Source organism: Xenopus tropicalis, chromosome 1, assembly GCF_000004195.4.
Source record: "Xenopus tropicalis strain Nigerian chromosome 1, UCB_Xtro_10.0, whole genome shotgun sequence".
In the NCBI taxonomy this organism is placed as follows: Eukaryota; Metazoa; Chordata; class Amphibia; order Anura; family Pipidae; genus Xenopus; species Xenopus tropicalis.
Window position 1 is genome coordinate 197,644,415 of NC_030677.2, and position 19,732 is coordinate 197,664,146.

At 40.0% G+C, this 19,732-nt stretch overlaps 1 protein-coding gene across 3 annotated transcripts in view; it reads right to left on the reverse strand.

The window, feature by feature from the left end:
* wdr70 (WD repeat domain 70) overlaps nucleotides 1-19,732 on the reverse strand; it is a 165,347-nt gene that overhangs the window by 55,465 nt on the left and 90,150 nt on the right. For all 3 annotated transcript variants that reach the window (NM_001079324.2, XM_012965934.3, XM_012965940.3), the window contains 1 exon segment: nucleotides 17,470-17,644. In NM_001079324.2, the coding sequence (NP_001072792.1) occupies nucleotides 17,470-17,644 (175 nt within the window).

The following is a 19,732-nucleotide window of genomic DNA, read 5'->3' on the forward strand; positions in this document are numbered from 1 at the left end:
ATGCCATCCCACCGGCTAGAATGTAAATTGCTGGTGGGATGGCATACGCGGCGCCAAAATCGCCGAAGTTTTCTCTCAAGGCAACTTCGGCAAATCGCTGCGCAACGTATGCCATCCCACCGGCGATTTACATTCTAGCCGGTGGGATGGCAATTTGGGGAGATTAGTCAAACGCGACCAGGGAGATTTGTTGCGTGGCGACTAATCTCCCCGTCTGTCACAGCCCTTAGTCTCCCACAATAAATCTCTTTGACTGGTGGCAACTTATCTCTTGAAAATATTTAGGCAGTCTTGTAAATCTCCAGTGGGAAAACATACGTGTTGCTTCTGCTTTCAGAAGTAGATTGAAGTTGTATCGCAAAGAAACTGGGCTACTTCGCAAACCTGAGGCGACAGCTATGTTTTCCCACCAGCTATTTACATTACTGCTGGTGGGAAAACATTTTCAGGAGATTAGCCACCTGCTGTAGAGGAGGTTTATTGCGGGCGAGTCTGCGTAGTCCTTATAGTGTACTGTATGTAACACAGTATAAAGGACTATGGGGCAAAGCCAGTGATGGCTGAATAAGCAGATAAGCATTCCCAGAACATCTCCAGTTATGACCTCCACAATAATATCTTAGGTTAAGGACTCACGGAGTGGTTTAATCCACTCCGAAATGCCTTTCTACCAGTGACTCCTATTGTTGCCAGTGGAAAGGCATTTCGAAACGGTTAGTCGCCCGTGATAGCAGAGATTTATCGTGGACAACTGCATCGCCTTGTTATTCCGAAGTTGCGCAAAGTTTCCTCCTGCAGGCAACTTTGCGATCCTTAGCCTAAAGATGGCCATACATTGAAAGATCGGCTTGTTTGGTGAGGCTGCAACCACTTATATCACATTCTTCTTAAAGGGACAAAAAGTCACAAAAATAAAGAATAGGTAATGAACCAAAAATAATTTAGTTTATAAGGCTAATGCAGAAGTTACTGAAATTATTACTGTTTCAGCATATGAACAGACAGCAACACATCCCTGCTGAGAGAAACCACAGTGAACCTAATACACAACACAAATGAAACTAATACAAATGATAGAAACTATCATTTTTATGACAGCTAAGACTTTAAAGCAGGTGGAGTCAAATCACTATATGAAATTGGTATACCTCTTTTCTGCTAAAATAGATGTTGGAACATTGTTGGTGGGATTTGCTTCCGTTCACGCATTAGCGGTTGGGCACCGATGTTGGGGCTTGACATGGATTGCATTGGTGCTCCACTTCATCCCATAGATGTTCAGTTAGGCTGAGGTCATGATTTTGTGCAAGCAAGTTCTTCCACTCCCATCTCAGCAAACTAATTCTGGACCCTTTGTTAGGCGTGGGGATATTATTCCAAACAGTTGCCTCAATGTATGAAGCGCAGAACTGTAAAGAATGTTATTGTATGATGTAGCAAACTACGGCCCACGGGCCACGTCCGGCCTGTTGGTCTTTTTAATCCTACCCACCGAGAATTGGTGTCTCGCTTTTCCTAAGAGAGAGACTGCAGTCCCAAATTGCTACTCATGCCTTCAGAAAATCCAGACTCCACAAGTCTCATCACGCGAGACTTGGCGGCAAGACTGCATGTAAGCGCAGCAACGCAAGACCTAGGGGACTGTCGATCGGAGACAGCGTCTGGTGCTGGTCTGGCCCATCAAATTTTAAAAGTCAATGTGGCCTCTGAGCCTAAAAGTTTGCCCACCCTGATGTAGCAGCACCTGTGTTGGCAATAATGGCAAAGCCTTCAATGGTCAAATCCAATAATTAAAAGGGTTTTCCAGTTACTTTTGGCCAGAAAAATCGTGCAAAATCTCAGCAAAAATTCTCCATATCACATTTAACAAAGTGCTACTAGAGCAGCGGCAGCAAAATTATGGTTCAGACCTTTCGGAAACATATTGTGAATATTGCAAAATGAATTTCCAACGGGAGCAGCCTGGATTTCTGTTTAGCAAAAGTTGCCCAAAAGGTTTGAGAAAGTGCAGGCAATAATATTTACTCCAGATATATGAAAAACAGAACAAATTACATGGCAACATAACTAACCATTTATGGCTGAGATTTTTATTTGATGCGCTATTTATCCTTACGCATGACTAAAGATTCATCCAGCAAGGTTTTATAGCGATACAAGGACTAAGAGATCACAACACTCCACATCTCTACCTTGGGATCAGAACCACTGACGCATGTAGGACGTCATGTGTTTGGCTACAAAACTGATAATATCCTTAATCGTTAAATCCTACTGCGGACCCCTCTCTAGGAAGTAAATGGAAAACAATAAATTACAATAAAAATGCTGTAAATGCAGGCTTTTCTGCAGACGTGTAAAAAAGGCAGAGTGGACAACTACAGGTGTTCAATGTCACTCACTGCATGAAGACATTGGAGTTTTTTTTACATTTGTTATGTTCCTACGCAAACTGAATAGGACATCCAAATCGACTTGTGCTTGTATTAACTTGGATTTAGAATAAGCTGATCCGTGTTCATATAAAATTCATTGCATTTTAAAGGTAAAGGAAAGGTAAAAGCTAAGTAAGCTTTATCAGAACGGTCTATTTAAATACAACCATAAGCACTCACAGAAACGCTGCACTGAGTCCTCTATCAAAAGAAACACAGGATGTTGTGTCTCCTTTTATGAAAACATGTTCTTCGATATCAGACTTCCTCTCTATTAGGGCTCCTTCAGGTTTGGGGCTTGAGCCTGCTCAGTTCTCTCCTCTCCCCCCCGCCCTTATCCTGCTCCCCCCCTCCCATAAGCATGCATAAGAACTCACTTTCCCTACCCTTAGGAATGTGTGATCTGAGCTACCAATGGCTATAATTGCAGCAGGAAGCAACCAAGACCAAGGTAAAATGGCAGCTGCGATCAAAGGGAGCTTCTAGGGCTCTTTACTCTTGGCAGTAAAATGCCAAAATGACTTTCCTTCTCCTTTAATAAAAAAAAATTCTCAGTTTGACATCTGTTTATCTATTGTCGGTATGTTTAAGAATATATCACATTCTTACTCATTAGCAGATACCTAGACATGACTTGTTGAATGTTGTCCTTTATAAAACTACTATGTTATCTATGGAAATTCAATGTAAATGCAATGTTCCCCTTCCCCTTACCCATAGCCTTTTCTTTCTGTACCCCCTCCCTTTTTAAAAATACTTTGAAAAATAAAGAATTGAAAAAAAAAAAGAATGTATCACATAAAACAGCTCATATGTAAAACCCTGATTCATCTAAATAAACCATTTTCATAAAAATATACTTTTTTAGTAGTATAATTTGGGTAGATAAGTAATAAAGGCCGCCCCCTGGGATCAAACGATGCACAGTGCACACAAACAAACCAAGGGCACACACGTTAGGTCACATCAGCCAATTAATGGACAGAGTTCTGCCTTTTACTCCCATAATTCTTCCTGTCACCTTTAGAGTTGCTTTTATGATATGATACATTTAGATTGCTTTAACTGCCACTACGTAGAAAGTCATTGTTAGATATCTAACAATATAAAAGACATTTGTCACCAAGTGACCCAATGGCTGCTGTACTATCTATAATACAGTGATGCCTACAAACACTTTTGGGTCAGATGTGGCCCTTTAACAAATTTTGTATTGTTCCTATACAGTAGGTGGCCATACATCGAACGATCCACTCGTTTGGCCAGATCACCAAACGAGCAGATTTTTCCCCTTATATGACCACCTTGAGGTGGTCAATATTTAGCTGATCAGATTGGATCATAATTGCCGCTATGCAGGCCACTGGATCGAAGACAACATCATTGTGCAGATCTGGTCCTTGACCAGCCCAGAAAATTAAACCTGCCCTGCTCATTTTTGGTAAGATATTGGTCTGCTAGGCCCATGAGAGGGCCCCACACACAGACAGATAAGGTGCCAATTTGATCTTTTGGAGCTTTTATCAGCCCCTGTATGGCCACCAAAGCCTACTTAGCCTTTACAGACTCCTCAGTACAAATTATGTTAATCTAAATCTACCCAAAACACAATTTATATTGTAATATAATGTAATATATAGTATTTTACACCTAGTAGTTTGATCTTAGCACTGTCCATAATTCTTCTTGAAAAAATCTCAGTGAAAACAAGAACCAGTGAAGCAGGTGGAATACATTCAGAATAATATGCAGTAAACGAGGATATACAGAATAACACAAGGCCATAATATAATAATGTACATACTACTGAGGGGCATAGCTATCAAATACCCCAATACAAATACTATTAGAGCATGGCACGGAGCTCCAGAGCAGGCATTTAAAGGAAATTATAGGGATTATTTGCTGGTAAATTGCATTAATACAGTAACCAGGCAGCCAATCAGATCTTTGCTTTAATTTTCTAACTCATACTAGACTAATCAAAACAATGTTTATTGTTTTGTTTATTTAAGGCTAGTTGGGCACATTCACTGCGCCCTAAGTTAAGGTATGGATTCCTTCAGGGGTGTATCACACAGTATTAAGGGTTTGTTTGGACAGGGAGAAACAAATCACGGCTCTCAAATTTAAAGCGTTACATAACTTCATCTTGGATTTCCCCAGGGCAGTGACTGAGACGGGATAGTTTTAATCAGATATCAAAGCAGTTAACTGTTTGTGTCAATGGATCTGGGTTCATAACAACTGTGTAGAATGAAAGGAATTCCAGATGTGTGTCCTGAGGCAGAACGTAGGTGAGTGTAACATTCCAGGCAAGTCCCAGTGGCCTCCTGACCGAAACCTATAGAACAAGTAGTCCCACATCGCGGAGAAACACGAAGCTAAGTAATACCAGTAACAAGCACATTATTACTAATAGACCAGAAGCAACATGGAATGTGAGCCAACTAAGCTCTTAAACCCATTACATGTATTTTACATTTTGCATAGAAGTACAAATGTAATTCATCACTGCAATGTCCCTTTCCCCTCTATGTAATCTGCCTCCATCCATGGTCTGATTTTAGCTGCTGACTCAGCCCCTCCAGACTGAACATGTTGCTAAATGAACCATCCATTGGGCCAAACCAATATCCCGCCCAACCAATAATTATCACAAAGGTTGAAATATATTGTTATGTGAACCACATGGACTCACCGATGTTCTCCTCATCCAACATGATCCAGTTGATGGCCCAGAGTCACCTACATCTGACAAAGGGCAAGGAGCAAAACTAGCAAGAAAGCATGGCGGCTCCCCCTTTTTAAATGCCCTACAGGAAAGCTGCCAAGAGAGGTATGCCACTGTACCGACTGGCACGCTCATGGAATGGCACCTTTATCTCCTATGTCAGTGATCCCCAACCAGTGGCTCGGGGGCAACATGTTGCTCACCAACCCCTTGGATGTTGCTCTCAGTGCCCCCAAACCAGGTAGTTATTTTTGAAATACTGACTTGGGGCCAAGTTTTGGTTGAATAAAAAACAGATTTCCTACCAAATAAAGCCCTTGTAAGCTGATAGAGTGCATAGAGGCTGACTAATAGCCAATTGTAGCCCTTATTTGGCACCTCCATGAACTTTTATGGTGCTTGTGTTGCTCTCCAAGTCTTTTTATATCAATCCCTTCACTTATCTAACGAATCCCCCCCCCATTAGTGTGTCTAATATTCAGATCATATTAAAATGACAATTTCATACAAAGATGTCTGTGGAGCTTTTGAGCAGACTCAGAGCAACAACAAAAAAACATGGAGGGCCACTTTTCGGCTTAAGCTGTACAACTGGTATAAAGTATAATCAGCCAATGTTATGAAACACATTTATGTAGCATGTTAGATTCATTTATTACAAGCAGGAGTTTGACAGAGTTGCAGAGAAAGACTAAACGAAAATATTCCAAGTCAGTTTTTGGTAGTAATGGACAAAAATTCCCCCAAACACATGGGTTCTGCCCTATGGATCCCACACATACTTTTAGACAAAATAATCTCAATTTCAAGTGCAAATATGTACTACTGATGATTCTCTGCAGCACTTCTTACTATGACTTTTTTATATACCCAATAATTGTCTTATGATATCATGGTGTCTTTTGCAGGGTGGTAAAGTCTAGACCCAACAGGGAATACCATAATTTAGGAGAAGGGCATGTTCATCGAACAGAAGATTGTAATCTCAGAAGGAATATGAAAAGTGCTTTATCAAGGGTCGGCTGATGGATTCAAGGAAAAGCCTCCCAGCAGAGGTGGCAGAGGGTAATACAATCATCACTACAATGATGGAGTAGGGCGTGAGAGTTCAAAGAAAAGAGCAATACCCCACGCACTAGGTGGTTCAGTTCTACTGTCAGGCTCTATTTAACGTGCAGCTAAATGATATCTGTGAAACATTAAAATCCTATAAACTGGAGAAGCTAAAATTCAGAGAAAGGTCAGTTTCCAGCACTTTCTGCCTTCATATGATCTCTAACAGGGAGGCAAGTGCGGGGGCGAGAAGTGATTGCTCTAGTGCTACAAATGATTCCCTAGCGGGTCCAATAAATTCACACGTGGGTAAAACCTAGTTCAGCCGGCTTTATGAATCCCTGTAGATCCTGCCCATGTCATTTCTGCACATTCTTTAAAGCATGGACTAAGCAAAACAAATCAACAACCAACACAGAGCAGGGCTTGCTGAGGTTGAACAGAAACATACTTGCAGTTAATAAAATACAAGCATTAATCAAAAGATAAACAGGTCAGGGCGACAGGCTGAACAGAACTCAATATGTTATATGTGTCTCCAAGGACTTACAATTAGGCCCCTTCGTGAGCTTTCTCTCATACATGAAATGGCATTTGGAAAAAAAGAAAAAAAAACCTACAGTACTGAGAGCCCCAAGAGAAAGAGGCACGCCAGTCTCTCCAGACACCCTTAATCAAGACAATTTATTTAGTGCAATATTTTCATTTTCAGTCAGTGACTTCAGTGGCCCAGCAAAGAGGCTCCCACCATACCTCCAAAGGTCGCAATTATCAACTCACAACAAAGTGTAAGGGGCACGGGTAAAGGACGTTCAATGGATTGTCACTTCTAGTGATGAACCAAAGCACCGCTTAAAGCAACAATCAATTCAGATAAATAGCTGATCGGTAATACTTAACACCTCCGTAAAGCTATGGCCCTAGAGGCAACCATACCTAATGTAACTAAAGGAGCAAGCTAGACAAAGTTGCAAAGGGCTGGCTCAACCTGGGCCACCACAGAAACACAAATGCTTCTACTACAGAAGACTACAAATCAAAACTGGCTTTCATGCTAAAGCTCGCCATATAGCTACCATTTGCCAGAAAGCGCTCAGTTAGCCTTTAAAAATAAATTTTACAAAAAATTAAGTGTTAGTATCACACTTTGGGCAAAATATGTAAGCTCATATGTGCCATGTCAAGGCCCCGTGTTCTGTTTCCATCTCTATTTAATTGTTCTCAAAGGTGGATTGATTTACTCATGCTACTTTTAATTGGTGTAAATATTTTTATTTTAGATATGGACAATAAAAGGTAACATTTTAGAATTACTTCTCCACTATACTGGTGAACGGTATGGTGACTGATTAATCACAGGGACCTTTTTTTCTGACTGTCAGTTCTTTTCTGTTGTTATAGGTCACTCGATTCCAATGTGACTGTAATATTGTTATACAGGTATGGGATCCGTTATCCAGAAATCCAATATCCAGAAAGCTCCACATTACAGAAAGCCTTTCTCCCATAGACTCCATTTTAACCAAATAATTTAGATTATTAAAATTGATTTCCCTTTTCTCTGTAATAATAAAACAGTACCTGTACTTGATCCCAACTAAGATATAATTACCCCTTATTGGGGGCAAAACAGTCCTATTGGGTTTATTTCATGGTTAAATGATTCCATTTTCTCTGTAATAATAAAACAGTACCTGTACTTGATCCCAACTAAGATATAATTACCCCTTATTGGGGGCAGAACAGCCCTATTGGGTTTATTTCATGGTTAAATGATTCCCTTTTCTCTGTAATAATAAAACAGTACCTGTACTTGATACCAACTAAGATATAATTACCCCTTATTGGGGGCAGAACAATCCTATTGGGTTTATTTCATGGTTAAATGATTCCCTTTTCTCTGTAATAATAAAACAGTACCTGTACTTGATCCCAACTAAGATATAATTACCCCTTATTGGGGGCAGAACAGCCCTATTGGGTTTATTTCATGGTTAAATTATTCCCTTTTCTCTGAAAAGAAAGTAACCCTATATTTAAAAAATGATTTCCATCTTTTTAGTCGACTTAAGGCATGGAGATCCTAATTATGAAAAGATCCGAAAAGTCCCAAACATTCTGGATAACAGGTCCCATACCTGAACTCTAACCCAGTTACTGTGCAAAAATTGCAATTGATTATATCACTAAGTAAACATTTTTAAGAAAACTGCAAATTGTTCAGAAAACAGGTCTGCTATACAGGTCCCATTTTAACCTTAGATCCAAAATATCAACCTGATATCAAGAGCCACTGTCACTTTAGAATCAATATATATGAACTGATATAGGTGTTACACAAGCCTATGGTGAAAATAAGGAAGGGCTAAAGGAAATTTTCCTTGAATGACAAATCCTATGGCATTGGGACAGGTCTGTCCAAACCACACATACACAGTTTAGTATAGCAGAAGAGGATGAATTGGTTATAATTGCTGCTAACTGGACTGAGTAAGCTTCTGCCACCTCCTGTATATGTAACAGCATTATGAATACCTTGAGCCTCTGGTGTACTGACCGCTGGGCTTGGTTTGGGCTTTACACCTAAGTACCTGCAGATGAGTCCAAGTGTTACAGCAATATAGCAGGAATAGGCAAATACTCTGTAATGGATGGAATATGACCTTCTGCATATCTTCTACTTTTAGCAGAAAAAAATTGAAATCGTTCAATGCATTATCAGTAAAATACTATCTGCCATTGTAACATGTAATACACATTAGAGGAACTAGCTTCCTATCTCAAGAGGCATATCTGGGAAGCAGGGAAACAGCTGCTGCATTTCTATATCTAGTTACAGCCTGCGGAGTGTCAATAGAGTCGTATATTAAACAAAACACATCTGGAACCCACCTCCTTCCCATATTTCACTATTTATCCTTGCTGGTTCACATCATCGGCTCCTGAACAAATGCGCAAGTCCCACATCTAAAATACATTTTCTCTCAATTGTTTTTAAGTTAAGAAGAGATACCGGTAGCTTTCCAGTTTCAGATGGCACTTTGAGCATATACTGTAATCTATTTGGGTGCAATGGGTTCGCCGCAGGTCTGGAGTGGGATTCAAAATAGGCCCTGGCATTTCAAGGATGTCTAAACAGCCCCCCACAAGCCCACTAAATAGTGACTCTCTATGGCACCTTACAGCAGCCCCTCTGGCATTGGCAAGAACCCACAGACTGCCAGTCTGGGCCTGCGTCCGAGTATGGAAATACATGCACCTAGATGAAGTCGGCACATCCAATTGGAATGTTACCAAACTGGAGGGTTTAACAGGAGGCTAGTGTCCAATAAATTAATATTGGATGCCATCGACAGTCACTATTTATTGAGCTTGGGTGGGCTCTTTGGGCCTCCGTGTACTTGAAATGCCAGGGTTACAGATACATTAGATCTGTAGGCATAACCTGGTACAGTTTGCTTGCATGTGCATTACTCAACCCGAGGAAAACGTTTCTCTTGCACTGAATGGAATTTCTATGTACCTCTTCTACAATCCCATGTAGTCCCTTTGTAAAATGAATAAAACCGTGTTTGGTTAAGCATATTACAACCTTTCCACTCAATAAATCAATTAGGCTGCTATCTTCTGCATAGCCACAAAGGTATAATATAGCTTGTTTTATGTCTCTTTGTCTTTCGGCACAAAAGAGACATTAGGAAGCAATCTTGTGATTAAACCAGGCTGCTAGTACAGATAGAGATGCACTCTAAATCCTCCCGGTGCTGATGACATAACTGATGAGATTAGGTTTGCCTTTAATAAAAGCATGCACAATGTACTAAAAGACCATAAGAGGCTTGCCATTTGAATCGAGTAAGGCAGGCTTCTATTACCCCAAACCAAAGGGACTATTACACTAATGTCTTTCATGTTGCGTAAAGCGCAAAATATAGAATAAAATATTATACTGTGTGGCAAACTCAATGCATAAAAGCTACAGTGGTTACAACCATACCAAGGCACTGGGCTCTTGTATCAGTAGGACAGTGATGTTTAAAGCATGGTACAACTGGCAGTACTGAATAAAGTGATAAGAGGTAAAGGTCCCAGTCCAGCAGAGACCACTGTGGATGTTGAGAGTTTTAGCCCGGAGTTAGATGGCTGCAGGTTTGACCCCTATGAGGATAATCATAGTTAATAGGGTACAACTGGTATTAATTCTGGAAGTATGCTAACTGAAAAATATAATGTTTAGATATATTCGGAACTGAAATACCTACAGTAAATTTGGACCAGGTCAAGTATTTGAAGCAAATTTGAGCAAAAATTTGTTAAAGAGCCCCACACAACACAGTAATACCTATAATATACCTATTAATGTAATCTACTCCTTCAAAAAGTATAAATAAATCCTGGCAGGGGAGGAGGGACTAAAACATTGATGTTACAAACTGTAAAAACTTCTTCACAGCTTACAGACAGCATGCAGGAACTACATAACCCACAATGCATTGCACTGGGATGTTCCTTTCCTTATTGACATCATGTGTGCAGGGAATTGTGGGATTGGGGGGATGCAGGCTAAAGACAGGCTGAGGACAGGCGACTACTGTTATATTTAGTCTCAAAGTAGTCAGCCAGAACGGGGGGCGGGGCTTAGGGAACTCTTCCAAACCATATTATTACATTAAAAAGCATGGCTGCGTATTTTGTAACTGATATATATTGCAAAGTTGCTTAAAATTATGTTTTCAAAAAGCTTAAGTTGTGTTTGGGTGAAGTGATGAATGAAAAGAAGGACAGCATGATTAACTGGCTCAGGTGTTCTACTTGTTGAGACATTCACAGACAAACTGTATATAAAGCAACTTATTTCAGTTATGTAAATAAAATATTTATTGGATCCTTCATGTAAATAAAATATTTATTGGATCCCACATGTAGGATATAAGGAATCTTATCGCTCCAGCACATGGGATAAAAAACAAAATTGTTTGTACCATATGGCATTCCAGCAGTGTTTTCCTTTCTGTACACAACACGAGGGCTTCTAGTTGTCCCGCTCTCCCAGGAACATTAAACACTGGCTATTCTGTTTATCATTGCATAAATACTAACGTTAGGCTCTGGAATCTCAGACAATGAATCATCAAGGTTGTGAAGCTGGAGCAGAAAGTTCAAACACTACAATAACGACTTACATAGTTCCCTAGAGACACCATCGTGCCATGCTGGGCACTGTATTGGGTTCAGTCAATATCTTGGCATCAGCAGCTCCGTAAGGGTTTCATCACTGCTGTAAATAACTATAATCAAGTCATTATTACATTTCCTTAGTAATGTGCCACGTCAGCCACAAATCTGCACGTCTCGAGCATGAGAAGGGCAGCTCTACCCCTTCCATCATCAGACCGAGCATTATTTGGATATTACAAGCAATTATCTGGGCGTAAAGACTCCTGCTACATATAAAAACCTTGTTTAAGTTGCACACATTTAACAGCTGGAAAAGAAATATATGCTTTTCTTACAAACTCATCTAAACCAGGTTTTATCCCAGACAGAGGCAAATATGTATGGCCACTGAAAAACACAGTAGGGGCAATTTCTGATCACAGGTAACTAGTGCACATAGCTTGTGTTGCAGGCCAGCCCTATGTAAATACCTTAAAGCAGTGATCCCCAACCATTGGCTCAGGGGCAACATGTTGCTCCCCAACCCTTTGGATGTTGCTCCCCAACCCTTTGGATGTTGCTCCCCAACCCTTTGGATGTTGCTCCCCAACCCTTTGGATGTTGCTCCCCAACCCCTTGGATGTTGCTCCCCAACCCCTTGGATGTTGCTCCCCAACCCTTTGGATGTTGCTCCCCAACCCTTTGGATGTTGCTCCCCAACCCCTTGGATGTTGCTCCCAGTGGCCTCAAACAAGTACTCAATTTTGAACTTCTGGCTTGGAGGCAAGTGTTGATTGCATAAAACCCAGTGTAAAGCCAAACAGGAGCTTTTTCCATGCTTGTGTTGCTCCCCAACACTTTTTCCATTTGAATGTGGCTCACGGGTATAAAAGGTTGGGGATCCCTGCCTTAAAGTGACACATATTTAAGTTTGTCATAGTTATATAGTCGGGTTGTAAAAAGACCAAAGTCCTTCAAGTTCAACCCCTTCAAATGAACCCCAGTGCACATATATATAGGCACGGATTTATGGGGAAGCCACAATGGCATAAATTTAGGGGTGCAAGAATAGGGGTGCCTTTAGACTATATAGACTATATAGAGGGGGGGGGCACAAGAATGGGTGGCCTTTCGACTATATAGACTTATACCAACACATCTATACACTCACATATATAAACTATATAGACAAATATCTATACTAACTGTAGATTTTAGAATTAATAGAACCTGCCAACATCACTCAGAAGGGCATTCATTACATAATGGAGAGTTAGATCTAAGGCTACAGTTAGGCTGTTTTCTTTGTAACGGAGGGATCTCCTTAGCCCAAGACCCTTTACTACTCCCAATGTTCAGTCTTTATTGGCTTATTAGCTTCCCCATAATACACTTATTAATAATGTTTTATTCTACTGAATGTTTGCAATAGGTGTTCCTCTACATTAAGTACAATTAATCAAGACTATGCTTGGGTTTGTTGACCCTTAAATAAGAAAATAAAAGCTGTAGTTGGTTCAAATGGAGTTGTCTCTCTCTCTCCCTCTCTGTATGCAGGGTGGAACACAGGGCAGAATGTTGTTATCCCTTGCACACTCTCTCACCCTTATCTTGTGTGTCATTGAAGATGGGCAAAGCAGGGGGGCAGGCTATACAATGTGGAGAAGGAAGGCCAAATTCATAGTTTTATAGTGAAGTGACTTCTTAAGGTGATGTTCTATGCATAGAATGTATGTATGTATAACTTTATTTATAAAGCGCCACAAGGGTACGCAGCGCTGTACAGTCTTACAGAATACAAAATTACACACAGGGAGGACAAGTGATATAATAAATAAATACATATATGTATATATATATATATATATATAAGTGCCATGTGGTATGAGACACAGTAGGAAGGAGGTCCCTGCCCCGTAGAGCTTACAATCTGAGTGGATAAGAATGGATAAGACTTAACTTTGTACATACAAAGTGGCAGGAATTGATACCCACAGGCACTGGTAATGTCCACTGTTATAGCATAGGTCTGTTTTAATTATGGTCTCACTACAGAATTATGAATTTGAAAAGCAATCTCAGCACCTAAATTACCCAAGAAAAAACAGGGTACATTAAAGATATAGATTGTAAGCTCTACGGGGCAGGGACCTCCTTCCTCTTGTGTCCTCGACTCTTAACTTATTGCTGCTGTATTTATCTGTATTTATTATTATACTTTGTATTTATCTATTATCTTATTAACACCCTGTTTGTATTAATGTATTCTACTGTACAGCGCTGCGTACATAAGTAGCGCTTTATAAATAAAGATATACATACATACATAATCCAAAGGCAGCCATTAGGAAGTATCTAGCTTGAAAATTGAAATCTAATAAAATGCTCTACTATTCTATTATGTACAGAGTATGGGCAAAAGCATCCAAGCACCCCTGCTATTTAAAGGAATTGCGTAGATAAAAGGCAGGAAATGAATTCATTGTTGATGAACTTTTCCTTTTAGGAGGAAACACACTGGCATGGGAAAGATTCTATTGCAATGCTGCCATCTTCTATTGCTTTCCCAGTCATCCCTTGGTTTACCTACTGCATATGAGCAATTCTAAGGTATGATGGCATTGTGGCACAGTGATAGAAACTTATCTGGCTTGGGAAAATATTGGCATAATGTGTGCTCCTGGTTTGTACAAAATATAATATGCCAGCATAGATGTTTTACTACTGATTCCCAAACTGAAGTGGGGCTCCCGAGGACCAAAAGCAATAGATGACAGGGCCGGGCACTACAGTTTAGTGACTGTTACAGCCTTGTTTTCATAGGACAGTGCAACCCAACAAATGTCTGAAGGTCTCTGCCGAAAAGAAAGTAAAACGCAGCAGTAAAGCAAGGGTATTAGAGCTCTTTAACTGGTAAGGACATTTTCTACTTCTAAAGGTGGCCATACACGGGGCAATAAAAGCTGCTGTCCTGGTCCTGATGGCCTACATCCAATCCGTATGATTCGACTGGATCAATCCAATATCGCCCACCTTGAGGCGGCATATCAGGGAAAGATCCGCTTGTTTGGTGACCTGGCCAAATGAGTGGATTTTTTCATTGTATAGCCAGCCTAAGGTTGCAGAAATGTTTCACTGTTGCCTATCCAGTTCTCTCACTTGATCTGGCAAACCCTATTGCATAAACACCACTGGCCTTATTTCTGAAGCTTTAGTGCTTTTATGCACTGTTTACAACAGAAAGAGTATAACAAGGAACACACAAATAATAATAATTACAATAAAAATGAGGACAAATCAAATTTAGATGACTATGTAAACAGTATATGGCATTTTCATAAACATTATAATGGCAGAGGCTGCTTTAAACTTGTACTCCTGATTCTACGAAGTCTCCAAAAAGCAGGGGTTCCAACTTAAAGTACATGGCACAACATGAAGATGTCTATTAAATACAGAACATTTTATATCACAGTTAATAAATTACAGTTACCCCAGATAAAAACACCATTGTGCAGAGAGAGAATCTGGGTTTAAAGCATTATCATAAGCAAACAAATTTCATAAGTGCCCCATAAATCAGAATAATATAGTAACACCTCATCTCCCAAACAATTTTTGGAAACATATGCAGGAATAACAATTTAAATTGGCAGTGTTTCCATTAGCTGTGAGCTGGTAATACCTTGCCTTGGCTCCAAGGAAAAGCCTGACTCTTGTGCCCAGAAAGCAGCTATGTTGCCAACACCTGCAGTAGGGAAAGTCTTCATCGTCATCATTATCATCATGTATTTATATAGCGCCAGCAAGTTACGCAGGGCTTTAATTAATTAATTTAATTCTGCACTGAAATCTGTTTTCCAAAACAGCAAACAGATTATTTTATATTTAATTTTGAAATTTCAAATGGGGTTAGACATATTCTTCATTTCCCAGGGTGCCACAGCCATGTGACCTGTACTGCTGCGCTGCAAGTTGGAGTGATACCACCCCCCCCCCCTTCCAGCAGCCAATCAGCAGAACAATGGGAAGGGAGCAAGATAGCAGTTCCAGTAGGTATCAGAATAGCACTCATTAGTAAGAAATCCAAGTCCGGCTTGGGACTCCTCCAGTTACATGGGAGTAGGAGAAACAATAGGTTACCTGAAATGTGTAGTGCTGGCTCCTTCTGAAAGTTCAGATTCAGGCACAATGCAGTGAGATTGGGCCTACACACCAATATTACAGCTAAAAATACATTTATTGGTTTAGGAATAACATTTTAAATGGGGGAGTGAATTATCTGCTACGTTAACTGTGTAGAAATAAAAAGTACAGCATAGGAATAATGACAGAATCCCTTTAAGGGCCTTGAAACCTTGAAGAGGAGGGGAATAAGGTGCCCTTGTGTTTTATGTGTTTGTGCGTGTATGGTCAATATCTCATATAGACATTTTAGCAATATATCTGTGAGAATGTCATACTAAACTCTGGCCTTCAGTGTAAGAATGTAATGTTTGTTGTGTTTTCCAGGAAGTACCAAAGCTAAAAGCATTAAAATAAAGTAATAAAAAGACTTATTACTTGGCCGGCAAATAATTTCCATGCTAGAACATGCAGGGTGTCAGTTTGAAAACTCTGCCATCTGAAGGAGCGCAATGCCTCAGGATGGCGAGGCTACAAAATGAATTGCATTTTCGAGTTGGCTGCCATCGAGGAATGTAGAAAATGGGATTCAGTTTGGAAAGCTAAACCATCATTAAAAGGTATTTTACATCCAAAAACACTGCACATATAAAAACCACAACATTTAATTAGTAAACAGACAGATATGGCACTGTGGACTGTAGAGCTGGGGTTAACCTGAGTACCATGTCCGACCTTTGTTTTGTTTCCTACAAACCCAACACAAACCACAGCCCTGAAGGCCAATAGCTCCACCAATCTGTTTCATCCTAGTATATAGTTACATAGGGTTGAAAAAAGACCAGAGTACATCAAGTTCAACCCATCCAAGTAAACCCAGCACACACAACCCACACCTACCAATCTATACACTCACATACATAAACTATATATACAACCACTAGTACTAACTGTAGATATTAGTATCACAATAGCCTTGGATATTCTGATTGTTCAAGAACTCATCCAGGCCCCTCTTAAAGGCATTAACAGAATCTGCCATTACCCCATCTCTAGGAAGGGCATTCCCCAACCTCACTGTGAGGAACCCCCTACGCTGCTTCAAATAGAAGTTCCGTTCCTCTAATCTAAAGGGGGGCCTCTGGTGCGTTGATTGTTTTTATGGGAAAAAAGAACATCCCCCATCTGCCTATAATCCCCTCTAATGTACTTGTACAGAGTAATCATGTCCCCTCGCAAGCGCCTCTTTTCCAGAGAAAACAACCCCAACCTCGACAGTCTCACCTCATCGCTTAACCCTTCCATCCCCTTTACCAGTTTAGTTGCAGTCTCTGCACTCTCTCCAGCTCATTAATATCCTTCTTAAGGACTGGAGCCCAAAACTGCCCCCCATACTCAAGGTGAGGCCTTACCAGGGACCTATAAAGAGGCAAAATTATGTTTTCATCCCTTGAGTCAATGCCCTTTTTTATACAAGACAGCACTTTATTTGCTTTAGTAGCCACAGAATGACACTGCCTGGAATTAGACAACTTGTTATCAACACAAACCCCTAGATCCTTCTCCATTAAGGAAACCCCCAACACACTACCATTCAGTAGATAGTTCGCGTTTATATTATTTCTACCAAAATGCATAACTTTGCACTTATCAACATTGAACCTCATTTTCCAGTTTGCTGCCCAGTTTTCCAATTTTGTCAAATCGCTCTGCAAAGCGGCAGCATCCTGCACGGAACTCATAGTTTTGCAAAACTTTGTGTCATAGTATGGATGTATGTAGGACAAAGACTACCAGCATCTCCACAATGAGGCTACAAGGGCACTGGATTATCCACTACTGCATGATATTCAATAAAAGTTCTCCTCCATGTTATTAAATCAATCCCATGGTCATTGTGCACCATTGTGGTTTATAAGCAACAAAAAACATTGCACCACTCACCCGAGTGGCTTCTTTACTTACACTCATATTACGGTCCCAGATCTGGATGGATCCATCTTGGCACCCAGCTGCAATGAATTTGCCATCCCTGCTGTAGGTGCAGCACGTTGGGATCACACGTTTTCCTTGCATAGATCTTGGTTTAAATACACCCTTGTGCTTCTTCTCATTGGAGACATCCCAAGTACGCACAGTCCTGTCAGGAGAAAAGAAACCCAATGAATTCTGGAAGTCAAAATGTATATAGTAACACAGAGCAGGACTCCAACAACACATTAAGACAGATCTTTCAATTATACATAATTATTATTTTCAATAAAAGCCTATTTCATCATTTCAAGGGCTGCTTTAAGAGAAGGAAGAAGAAAGAGTAATATATTTCTTAGAACACACCCACAGGGGCAATTTGTGATTCTCCACTGGAGATAAAACTAGAATGAATTACTTTTGTTTTAGTGCAAAATGAAAGTTATAGAATTTTTATGGGAAAATGCATTATTTTGTGGAAAAGGCCCATCTCCCGTCAATATCTGATTATTTAAAATCATCAGGATAAAGACAAGAACCACACCCGTTATCATTTCTATTTGTAAGAAGAGCCGAGGCTCTTCCCCTTAATTTCCATTAGGACTGTTACAAGATATTCTTAAATTGAGGCAAATTGTGAAAAGTTTTACCTATGCGGCCTTATCATTAATTCTCACAAGCAACCCTCTGGCAATCTTTAGCCTGTTTGGCCACAAACACGCTGGGTCAATTCGGGATGATCCCATTAGAGAAAGACAAGCTGGGAGATGAGCAAATCAGCACACTGATGCGGCCTTTACCACATGCAGTTTTCTACCCCACCCAATATCTGACAGGCTTTTGGGATGACCCCAAATACCAGCCAATAAGCTGTTGACTGGGTCTGGAAGGGCCAGTTTGGTAGCTTGTAGCCCATGTATGGATAACCTAACTTTTATAAAAGAAGAAACTTTTTGCATCTCACACAACAGATCTTATACCAGCCCTCAACTATTCGCTATAAAACGTGAATGTGAATATACTTGAGAATATTCTTAAGAACCACGAACAGTCTGTATTTATGATAGAAAAAATCTACGAAAGGTTGCCGGAAAAAACTTGGCTAGTAAAAGCTGGTGAGGTTCAATAGAAGTCGATGGGAATTGTCTTTAACAACTTTATTTTCCCAGTTTTTCATTGAAAATTAATGGAAAAAATTTGATTCTTGTCAGCATTAAACGCGCACAGGAATATTCTACTGTGATTTTTTCTTAAGCTAGGATTTATTTTTTTCACTAATTCAGATTTTGATAAACCTACTGTACTTGTAGGATCTTTGTTCTGCAAGCACAATAATTACTCTAACTTTTTAAAATGTCAGCCAATCAGTTTCCCCCAGAACAAGGTTACTTCACTATACATCATTCAGGCATAAATAAACTGTGACCGTGTATCTTTCCTTTCTTAGCAGAAGCAACATAACTTTCCCATCGTCTGTATGGGATTGTTGGCCAAAGCTGCATTTTGGAGTGCTCGTCTGCATGAAGGAGCCTCGCCCTGCCCCATCTCTACAGGGCTTGGCTGGCTACAATATAAATTGTTTGCCGCAGGAGAGTTGACACCATTTAAAACAAGATGAAGGTACATGGGTGAGAATGTTTAGGACACCATTAGAGCTAACAGCCCACATGTTTTCAATAAGTAAAGCGGACCGCATAATGCAAAAAAAAAAAAAAGCCCCCATAAAACATGTGTACAATGCTGGGTTTGGTAAAGGTCTAAGCAAAAAAGTTGGCAAACGTGACAATTATCTAAAGACTAACAGGCCTAGTTCCAAGCAAAATAATAATAAACAGTTTATAAACATGTTAAGTATTTAGGAAATAATGTTTTATTATTACATTTTTATTATCTTTTGAAATGATTTCTAATGCTACCCATAAATAATGTACAATATACAAGCAGTTCTTGTGTTTGGAGGAATATTGATGAGACCACAGTGAGCAGACCATTGCTGTAAATATAGCTACATTCCCCCCACCCCAGGTACCATGTCTACTGCATTATGTTATGTGCCCCTGAACTTTGTTATTTACATGCCAGCGCATCCATCACAGCTCCTAGACTCTATTCCAGGGTGAATTCATTGAAAGAATTGTGCGCAGAAAGTCATTCATCTCTCGGCTTAGCAATTATCACTAATAGTGTTTTCCTTTCAGAACCCCATTAAATCATTACACTGCTAAATGTTTAGTTGTTTTCTTTATTTTTTGCTGAA